At 40.1% G+C, this 11035-nt stretch overlaps 2 protein-coding genes across 3 annotated transcripts in view; both read left to right on the top strand.

Annotated features, from left to right (window-relative positions):
* mphosph10 (M-phase phosphoprotein 10 (U3 small nucleolar ribonucleoprotein)) overlaps positions 1-2807 on the top strand; it is an 8865-nt gene extending 6058 nt beyond the window's left edge. The window contains exons 7-11 of the mRNA XM_005937197.3: positions 76-213; positions 312-422; positions 635-742; positions 822-1052; positions 2516-2807. Of these exons, the coding sequence (XP_005937259.1) occupies positions 76-213; positions 312-422; positions 635-742; positions 822-1052; positions 2516-2665 (738 nt within the window). The 3' untranslated portion in view covers positions 2666-2807. The remainder of the gene's footprint in view (positions 1-75; positions 214-311; positions 423-634; positions 743-821; positions 1053-2515) is intronic.
* A 2052-nt stretch (positions 2808-4859) lies between these two features.
* ist1 (IST1 factor associated with ESCRT-III) lies at positions 4860-10623 on the top strand. 2 transcript variants are annotated; one of them, XM_005937199.3, is made up of 10 exons: positions 4860-4984; positions 5547-5647; positions 5755-5935; positions 6013-6100; positions 6211-6294; positions 6398-6508; positions 6601-6780; positions 7596-7697; positions 8223-8229; positions 8747-10623. In XM_005937199.3, the coding sequence occupies exons 2-10, from the start codon at positions 5560-5562 to the stop codon at positions 8911-8913; spliced, it is 1008 nt and encodes a 335-aa protein (XP_005937261.1). In that variant the 5' UTR covers positions 4860-4984; positions 5547-5559; the 3' UTR covers positions 8914-10623. The 2 variants fall into 2 exon arrangements, with proteins under 2 accessions (XP_005937261.1, XP_005937260.1); XM_005937198.3 differs by having other exon boundaries at positions 8184-8229; positions 8747-9870.
* The last annotated feature ends 412 nt before the right edge of the window (positions 10624-11035 follow it).

Here is an 11035-nt window from a genome sequence, read left to right as displayed (position 1 = left end):
TAAGTGCGCCTTATGGTCGTGAAAATACGGTATTATAATGAATAACCTAGTTACTTATACTTGTGTTTCTGGAAGGCTTTCGATGACGTGGTTCGCAAAGAGAAGCCTAAGGAGGAGGTGTTTGAGTACAAGAAGAGGCTCACGTTGGACCATGAGAAGAGCAAGCAGAGTTTAGCAGAAATATATGAGCAAGAATATCTCAAGCAGAATCAGGTTTGACTTTTTTTCTTGTTTTCATTAGAACTTTGACACATATGAAGCATTTCCTCAAATATTCATTGTATTATTATTATCATCTTTTGTCATTTCAGCAAAAAACGGAGGAGGAGGAGAACCCAGCCCATGTAGAAATTCAGAAGCTTATGGACACACTCTTCCTAAAGTTAGATGCTCTTTCCAACTTCCACTTCACACCTAAGCCGGTGAGTTTTTCCTGCTAGCAGTGACTAAAACTAGATACTCTGCAGTTTCTCAGGTGCATGGTTCTTTAAAAACCTGTCCCAACGTGATTGTAGTCTTTAATTTAAGCTGTAATTATCGTTGGATAAACTGAATGTATATTTACACAGTGCTGTACTGTGAAAGGTAAAAGGTTTCTGATTCATTTTGTATTCATGTTTGCTTTTGTCCATAGCCCGTTCCTGAGGTCAAAGTGGTGTCTAATTTGCCATCCATTACAATGGAGGAGGTGGCTCCTGTCAGCACTAGTGATGCTACGCTACTCGCACCAGAAGAAATCAAGGTTAGTCTTCAATCCATGTACAGAAGTCCATTATTTTCATATGAGGATTTTGTCTAACAATCCTCTCCTCCAACCAAAGGAGAAGAACAAAGCGGGAGATTTGCTGGGAGCGACAGAGAAGACATCAACAGACAAGAAACGTGAGAGGCGCAACAAAAAGAAGGTTAAGCGACTGAAGATCAAAGAGAAGGAAAAGAAACAGAAACTTAAAGAGGCCAATAAAACCGAGGAGAACAAAAAGCCATCGAAGGCTCAAGTGACAGAAACCCTCAAGAAAGTCACAAAAGGAGGCAAAGCGACGATACTCAAGGTGAGTGCCTGATCTCGCTTCACTCTGCTGCTCTCGATAGGAAGTCGTCATCAACCTGCTCAGGGTTCTGTCAGATCAACGTTAGAAATGTTTGGAAGTGCTTTAAAGATGCACACAGGAGAAAGTAATCATTATTCATATGATACAACTAAGTCTAAATATCACTAAACACCAATGTGATGCTTTTTTTTTTTTTTTTTTATAAACAAAGGAAATTAAAGGATTTTAAGTGTGCCTTCTAGTCAGAAAAATACGGTACTGAAAAAGTTATTGTGCTTAAGGTGCTTCACTGACATCATCTGAGAGGTTCTGCCCTTGACTACCTCAGATTGGTTTAGACCATGATTTTGGCATCATTGTTGTCTGCTGTTGGCCACACAGAGACTTTCAGAGTTGTGGAGACTTTTTTTTTTTTTTTTTTTTTTAGTAACTCGAACGCCTGGTCGCACCGGTGCGACCTAGGATGTTTTTTTAGTCACACCATTGAGAAATTAGGTCACATTTGCGACCAAATTGGTCACACTCTACAGCCCTGTTTCATGTTGTTTATAACCAGCCACGCAACCATCTGTGTGATGCAGCAGAAATCAAGACTCATCAGACGAGACAACATTTTTACAATGTTCTGTGGTTCAATTTTCTTGAGCCTCTGAAAACTGCAGCCTCAGTTTCATGTCCGTACCGGAGCAGCACCCAGTGTGATCTTCTGCTGCTTCAAAGTTCAACGAGTTGTGCGTTCAGAGATGCTCTTCTGCATACCTTAAGCCCCTTTTTCCATTAGTATCTACATGGATCGACTTGCCACTGTTCGCCACGACTTGATTGGGATCGACTGGTTTTCCAATACAATCGAGTACCACCTAATGTGTGTGGCCAATCGGTGGCAAGTAGTCTGACGACGTCACACTTTTGTACCTGCTTGTATCACTGGTAAACTGTGGCGAACTGTTGCGAGTCGATCTGAGTAGGTACCAGTGGAAACGGGGCTTTAGTGGTAGCAAGCAGTTCTGTGAGTTACTGTTGCCTTCCTACCAGTTCGTTATGCTCTTACATCAACATGCCATTTTCACACATGGAACTACTGCTGACTGGATATTTTGATCTTATTCGGACCATTCTCTGTAATACTAGACATTGTTTGGGGAAAATCCCAGTAGATCAGCAGCTTCAGAATATTCTCAGAGTCAACGACTGTGTCACGTTCAAAGTCACCGGTGTTCCTCATTCTGATGCACAGTTTGAACTTCAGCAGGTTGTGCTTTATGGATTAACTCATGTTTTAACTATGTAGTGCCATCACAGACTGGGTAATCTATTTTTAGCAAACAATTAGTCAGCCTTTTCCACTTCTCAGACACACCACACCTTTAAGGAAGGCTTTTGTTGTAAACATTACACAAATTCCTACTTTATGCTGCAGATGTTCCTGAGGTGACTTTACTAACCAAGTGTTCCTGTTTCAGGACGAGGGGAAGGACAAGGCTCTGCGGTCCTCTCAAGCGTTCTTCTCTCAGCTGCAGGACCAGGTCAAAAGTCAGATCAAAAGCGCAAAGGACCAGCCTTCAAAGAAGAAGAAAAACAAAGAGGTTTCTGTTAGCAAACTCAAGTTATAATAGCTGTGATGGTTTGTTAGGGATTAGCAATGATTTATTGTATATATTTTTATGAAAATGCAAAATAAATGTTATGTCTGAAATTCTTGTAACATTTTGATTAAAAATAATCAGGATTCCAGATGTGCTGGTACTCTGTTTGGTTTTTGCTCATTTCCCATATCCCTCTGTATGAATAGAGACACATGGCTTTAGACGGTCCTCTGAATATTAAGCCATTTTCTAAGGGAGTCTTATCTCTTGACACTCTTATAAAATGTAAGCTAGTGATCCTCTGAATCATTCTGGGCAGACAACTGGGTATTGTGCTCACTCTGTAGTGTGGGAACTATGCAAATAATATAAAATAGCCTCTAAACCTTGAATAAAGTAGGTACTTCTCTCACTAATGGATATTAATTGATATCTTTTTGTAAAGACTGTATTTATAGATCAAAGACATGTAATTTCCCAGACTGGAAACGATTAATTTCACAGTGAAAAGCAGCTCTTCATTTTATTTTATTTTTTTTCAAAAGTGGAATTCAAGTACAGGGAGTGCAGAATTATTAGGCAAGTTGTATTTTTGAGGAATAATTTTATTATTGAACAACAACCATGTTCTCAATGAACCCAAAAAACTCATTAATATCAAAGCTGAATGTTTTTGGAAGTAGTTTTTAGTTTGTTTTTAGTTTTAGCTATTTTAGGGGGATATCTGTGTGTGCAGGTGACTATTACTGTGCATAATTATTAGGCAACTTAACAAAAAACAAATATATACCCATTTCAATTATTTATTTTTACCAGTGAAACCAATATAACATCTCCACATTCACAAATATACATTTCTGACATTCAAAAACAAAACAAAAACAAATCAGCGACCAATATAGCCACCTTTCTTTGCAAGGACACTCAAAAGCCTGCCATCCATGGATTCTGTCAGTGTTTTGATCTGTTCACCATCAACATTGCGTGCAGCAGCAACCACAGCCTCCCAGACACTGTTCAGAGAGGTGTACTGTTTTCCCTCCTTGTAAATCTCACATTTGATGATGGACCACAGGTTCTCAATGGGGTTCAGATCAGGTGAACAAGGAGGCCATGTCATTAGTTTTTCTTCTTTTATACCCTTTCTTGCCAGCCACGCTGTGGAGTACTTGGACGCGTGTGATGGAGCATTGTCCTGCATGAAAATCATGTTTTTCTTGAAGGATGCAGACTTCTTCCTGTACCACTGCTTGAAGAAGGTGTCTTCCAGAAACTGGCAGTAGGACTGGGAGTTGAGCTTGACTCCATCCTCAACCCGAAAAGGCCCCACAAGCTCATCTTTGATGATACCAGCCCAAACCAGTACTCCACCTCCACCTTGCTGGCGTCTGAGTCGGACTGGAGCTCTCTGCCCTTTACCAATCCAGCCACGGGCCCATCCATCTGGCCCATCAAGACTCACTCTCATTTCATCAGTCCATAAAACCTTAGAAAAACCAGTCTTGAGATATTTCTTGGCCCAGTCTTGACGTTTCAGCTTGTGTGTCTTGTTCAGTGGTGGTCGTCTTTCAGCCTTTCTTACCTTGGCCATGTCTCTGAGTATTGCACACCTTGTGCTTTTGGGCACTCCAGTGATGTTGCAGCTCTGAAATATGGCCAAACTGGTGGCAAGTGGCATCTTGGCAGCTGCACGCTTGACTTTTCTCAGTTCATGGGCAGTTATTTTGCGCCTTGGTTTTTCCACACGCTTCTTGCGACCCTGTTGACTATTTTGAATGAAACGCTTGATTGTTCGATGATCACGCTTCAGAAGCTTTGCAATTTTGAGACTGCTGCATCCCTCTGCAAGATATCTCACTATTTTTGACTTTTCTGAGCCTGTCAAGTCCTTCTTTTGACCCATTTTGCCAAAGGAAAGGACGTTGCCTAATAATTATGCACACCTGATATAGGGTGTTGATGTCATTACCTAACTTAACCTCTGTTAACTATTAACTTTTGGAGTTTTCTGTGTTAGGTAGAATTTAAACTAATTGGTTCACCCTGTACTGTGGACAGCTGCGGTATTTCTAAAATAGCATACAAACTGTTTTATTTATCTATAAGAAGAAGTATTAGGGCCATATTTAAAAAAAAAAAAAAAAAAAGAAAAGAAAAGGAAAAAGTAACGTCATCGGCTGACAACTGGGTCACACCTGCACCTGTGATTGACGCTCCTTTGATTCGGACAGCAACCCCGCCCCTGGGTTATTCCCCATGACGTCACTGGAGATAATCACGGAAGTGAAGTGAGCGACGAAACAAGACTCAAATAAGTTGGTGTGTGCGCTCGACTCGTATTTACAGGTAAGCTTCTGGCATTTTTTTTAACCTGTTAAACTATTTCGAAACTATCTGAATTCTTAAAGTCTTTCAGTGTATTTTACTTGGTTTTGTTGACGTTAAACGACGGAGCTAGGTCGGTAGCTAGCACAAACGATAACAGAAGACTGCTAACAAAGCAAAGGCTGTAGCTAGCAGATTTGTTCACACAAGCACCGGCTCGGGTTTTTAAAAATGAATGATTGTAATGTTAATGGATAAAACGGTACTGGACACGATAAGACGGTATCGTTTAAAGTAGCATGGTTGGCCTTCTTGTTACCTGTTCTCGGCGTCAAGCTAAAGCTAATGTTTTGAGTCGTTGGTAGTTTAATACTTTGTGTTGGTAACTAACTTATGTTTATTCCTGACCTTGTTTACGTGTGTGTGTTTGTGTTGTGTTTCGCGTGAATGTGCGGAGTCATTGTGTTACGATGGGTTGGTCATGCTCACATGATTGAGTGACTCACTGGATCAGAGATGGTAAGTTAGATGGGCTCCATAGGTCGTCTTCACTTATTTCCCCTCTCCTCTCTCCTGTCCAAAGGCTGTCCGTCATCATGCTGGGAGGAGGTTTCAAATCAGAGAGGCTGAGAGTCAATCTCCGACTGGTCATCAACCGACTCAAACTCCTTGAGAAAAAGAAAAGTGAGTCACTGTGCTGCTCTCCAATAGCTGAAGTGGCTCTTTATTTGTAAAGTAGTTCTAATGTTTTTTTTTTTTCCTTTTCCCATATTGCCAAATTTAATATAAAGCTGAGCTTGCTCAGAAGGCCAGGAAAGAGATTGCAGATTACCTGTCATCAGGTAAGGATGAGCGGGCACGGATCCGTGTGGAGCACATCATCAGAGAGGACTATCTGGTTGAAGCCATGGAGATCTTAGAGCTTTACTGTGACCTGCTGTTGACTCGCTTTGGCCTCATTCAGTCCATGAAGTGAGTACTGAGCATTGTAAATTCCTTACCTTCAGTGTCCGTCCTTGTTAACACGGTTGCTGTTTATCCATTATTAGAGAACTAGATCCAGGCTTACAGGAAGCAGTGTCCACTCTCATCTGGGCAGCTCCTCGTCTGCAGTCAGAGGTGTCTGAGCTAAAAATTGTAAGTTCTATCTAAAATTTTTTTGTCTCCAGTGATAATAAACACTTGGTATTTACATCTATTCCTTTCAAGTCAGTATTGACAATCTTGTTTCTAAAATCTTCTTTCAGGTGTCTGAACAGCTGTGTGCAAAATATAGCAAGGAGTACGGCAAGCTATGCAGGACAAACCAGATTGGCACAGTCAACGACAGGGTAATTTTTTTTCCCCAGTGACTGTCCACAAGCTTGTATAGGAATGTATGAATCTTTTGTCTAGTGTGCTCTTAGCGACATCTAATCAAATATCTGATTTCAGCTGATGCACAAACTGAGTGTTGAAGCTCCTCCCAAGATCTTGGTCGAGCGCTACTTGATAGAGATCGCAAAGAACTACAATGTCCCCTATGAACCTGACGCCATGGTCCGGGTAAGCAGCAAAGAATCTGTTGTTACTCAATGTGAAAGTTGGAAATTTTGCCCTCTGTTTGTTTATTTACCATCCGCTACTTCTCCGGATAGCCCGAGGTGTGTACTGGGGAGGAGGCAGACCTGATTGATGTCGACAATGACAGGAAGTTTGGAGGAGGAGGTGGTGGAGGATTCACAGCTCCTCTAGCTCCTGGAATCCATATGCCTATGCCCATGCCTATGGCTATGCCAATGCCAACAGCTTTCAACTATCCACCTCCCAATGGAGCTGTAAGAGTTTCCTTTTAAAGACGATGATTTAGTTGAATAATATTGTGTTGCTTTTTACTTTCTGTTACAGATTTAACGTGAACATTTCACTGATATTAAAACAAAAACACTTTTTTTAACTTTGCCTTGTAATGACATGCAGATAATGTTATGCTCATTTTCAGGATATTGCTACATGTGTATCTGGATGGAATTTTGTTTTTGGTTCTCAGAATATCTAAAGAAATTAGCAAATTGTTACTACTGGCAGTGACCCCTCAGCTTTTCATCCATTTCTGAAAGGCATAGATGGCATGGAGCATTTACAGCACTTGTTCTAAAAAAAAAAGAAGTATATTTTGTTACATTTTAACAGTATGAAAACTCCTTCACAGCTGCTTCTGACTTTTGAAGCATGTTGTTTTGAGGACAATTTAATGGCAGTAAGATCACCAGGATGAAATAGATTCTAGTTTGTTGTATTTACTCTGTATGAGAACTATACACTATATTGATAAAAGTACTGGGCTACCTACACCTATTGGAATCAATCAAGACCCATATCATGAAGCTCCTGGCACGCAGTTTTTGGGCTGATGTTAATGCCAGATGTTAGAACTCTATAGTTATTGAGTCAGCAGTCTTAGTGACTCATTTAACAGCCTGACTTGTTAACCTGGTAACATTGTATTACAGTACCTGTTCAGTGACAGTGAATGACCCATTCAATCACAAATGTTCACAAAAGGGGTATGGCCCAATACTTTTGACCTTGTAGTGTAATATGTACTACCTTCCTCAAACTTGTTTGACTTTTTTTTTTTGCTTACCCCCAGGAACAGTTTCATGCACCCGTTGGAACCTACAACAGCTTCCAGCCCCCCATGGGAGGAGGGCAGCCACCTCAGTTGCCCACTTCTCCCCCTACATACGAGTCTGTAAGTCTGTACGACTGAACCCTTCCCCTCCATCCATGCCCCCTTCATGTTTCCAAAGATGGACAGACGGACAGGGCAGGGAAGCACTCAGGGAAGAACTGTTTATTCGGCTTGCTTACAGTTCTGCCTGTCCTCCATACTTTAACATTATTTCTCAGAGTAGGCCCAGATTCAGGTTCATCTGCACGGATGTAGGTAGCATGAAATTGGCCAACTTTAACCTACTAACTATGACCTGATCAGCTTTTCTTAGCGGGACTGAAAGAAGCGATAACTGAGGCCCTTTACCAAAAATCATGTTTAGTGTTGCACACTAAAGGTGATGGTTTCCATTTTTCTTTTCTTTTTTGTTTTTTGTTTTGTTTTTGCATCTGCCTTTTATAAATGAAGTATTAATCAAAATCTTATTAATACTAACAAATATATGTATATTTTTGTTTTTAAATATGGGGATGAGTTCATCACGAACACATTTGTTTGTTTCAGATTGACGACCTAACTGAAAAACCTTCTGTTCCTTCCCAGGGCGTAGGTGAGTTCTGTCAACAATCAGCAGCACTTAAATGATGAGAGGGGAATAGTTTGTTTTCTTATTGTCGCGAATCAACTGAAATAACTATAACCCACATTGTGCCAGTTAGTCTTGAATAGTATTTAAATCTTTTAACTCTACCCACATGAAATAATTTTTTAAAACATTTCATATATATATACGTAACTCTTTGACAAAATTATCTTGTAATTTATTGTGCAAATTGAGCATTATTAGCATGGCAGTGTGCTTGTTGGAAGCAGATTTGCTGCTTTGATGTGTATTTGCTGCAGAAGGATGGTGAGGCTCATACTAATGAAAGCAAAGGTTACAGAGTGCAGCTCACAGGTGGGGGAGGTCTGTGGAACAGACCTCGTTTGTTTATTTATTTTAATCTGTCTTGTTTGCAGTAGATTTTAACAAGGTGGGAAAATAGAGTAGGGTAGGACTTAAGTTATCCTTAAAATGCTCACCTGCCAAACATTTTCCTAAATAATTAATGCCTGTTACTCTCCAGGTCCCGCTCCTTCGGCTCAGATTTATGACAACAACGCTCTTCCAGAACTCCCATCTGTTCCTGACACACTCCCAACATCCTCCTTGGGCAGAAGCAACACCAGCTCGGATGACATTGACTTTGATGATTTGACGCGGCGCTTTGAGGAGCTGAAGAAGAAGACCTAACTGCTTTAACCTGATATACATAAACAGGCCTGTGTCACCTACACAGCTCAGAACAGGAAATAGGAATTGTTCAAGGCTCTGAATCAGATTTGGGTAGCTCTCCTCCCTCTTTCTTGGTGAAGTAATTTTACACAAATATTAAACATACATGTAATCTATTACCTCATTTATATAGCTGTGACCAGCTAATGAGAGAGAGTACTTTTTAGCGCCACATGTTTTCATTTCTTCTATTTGGCACGTTGGATAAAATCTTAAACAATCATGTGGGTATTCACCCCTTCTCGCTCCTTATTTAAAATCGCACTGAAGTTTAACCTTTTCCTTTTGTCTGTGTGGTAATTAATATGTTCACATTTAGATCTTAAGTGTTGATTTTTCTGAAGGTTTTGGGTTTGATTGATATTTATAGTACATGCCTTTATTCTACTTTGGACACACTGTCGTTGTGATCTTTGCCACTGTGTCGCTCAGTCCCGTCTCAGACCAGTTTGACAGGTATAGCGGGCTGCGCCACCTCGGTGGCGAACAAGCTTTTACGCATTAAAATCACCATTTAGTTTCCTAAGTGAGGCTCCAACAGTCAGTGAGGTTTTTCTCAGCTGTACCGGGACACACAGAAGCCATATTTTCAGTGTGTTACGCAGTTTTTCTCACTGTGGGATTGTTAAATACTCATTATTACCGAGCTTCTCAAACTTCAAGGTGTATTTGTATCAGAAAAATAGTATGGTTTCAAACCTTTTCCGTTTGAGGGCGATGGGACACAGATGTAAAATGACAACATGTATGGAAATCTGTAATTTAATACACTTACAGCAATATAGGTAGACTTATGTACATGAATGATTTAACTGTATAGGAAAAGGAGTTTGGCAACCGGGAGTTGTTCAATATTTGACAAATCTGTTTTATATACACTATCTCCAAATAAAGTTTTCTTTTTGCCCTTTTGAATTTCAGTTTTACAAAATACCTGCACTTTTTTTATGACTGAACAAACAAATTTGCAATTAAAATCCTGGCAGGCTTTGAAAGCAGCCAGCTAGCAAACTGATTTGATTAGATGTAAAGTTTGAGAGCAGAGGAAAAAGTTCGTGCCATTGTGATCTTGTGCATGGGTCTTGTACTGTATGTTCACCACTCCATTTGCCTTACCTTTCACCTCTCATCCGAGGCCTTGCCAGTCTGTTTTAGGATTAAGCATCTGTTATCCACCAAGACTGGACACATAATGCGTTTTTCAGTTTCTAATTGACCTTATTTGCGTTACACTCCACAGATTCTGAGTTTTAATTTGCTTGATAGATTAAAAAAAATCTGTACAGGCATTAGAGGTAGATGTTTCTAATTATTGTAATAAGTGTAGTGAGAGGTTTTTGTTATTGTTCCTGTAACCTGACTACACCGGGCTCTGCTTGCATGGCAAATAGACGGTGGCCTTGAATAATATGACTCAGCGCTTTGAAAAGCTTCCCCACTGGGTTATACGTGCAGTTAATTAATAGTTTTACATGAGCTGGGAAAAAACGGAGAGATAATTAACCCTACAGAACTGTGATCTGCTCACTGTCTTTTCTATGTTCGATTGTTCTTTCATGTTAAACTTTAAGACACAAAATAGTGTCTTGTTGCAAAAAATAGTTCCCCTCCCCCCAAACAATGTATACTACAATAACAATTTAATAAAAGACTATTTGGAACTGGAAAGCTTGTAAGGTCTGCACATAATTTTCCATCAGTTTTTCTTTTTAAAAACAACCTGTAATGCTCAATGGTAACCAGCAGAGGTCGCTAATGTTAAGGGAAAGCTCTGAAAGGGAAATCATTTTTTCAATTATGTAAAACATACTGTGATTTAAGTTAATGTGACGCTAACCTCTTTACATAATGGATCCTTTCAGTTATCGCAGCACAGTCTTGCATCAAGTCATAGTTGACTCATTTTCTGTTTGACACTTGTGATCAATACAGGTGTGAGTTAAGAGCGGCTCAATCATGTGAAAACTCATCCTGTTAACCCTGGTCGAACCTCAAAATCCCACCCTTTCGTGAACCTCGGGACCAAAAATGGTCCCGCCCCAAAAGTGCTCTAAAAATGTTATATATCAATATTTTTTTC

Source organism: Haplochromis burtoni, unplaced genomic scaffold (genome assembly GCF_018398535.1).
Source record: "Haplochromis burtoni strain Fernald_Lab_line unplaced genomic scaffold, NCSU_Asbu1 Contig_59, whole genome shotgun sequence".
NCBI classification, from domain to species: Eukaryota; Metazoa; Chordata; class Actinopteri; order Cichliformes; family Cichlidae; genus Haplochromis; species Haplochromis burtoni.
The sequence above is the reverse complement of the archived record's forward strand: the minus strand, read 5'-3'. Positions and strand labels throughout refer to the sequence as shown.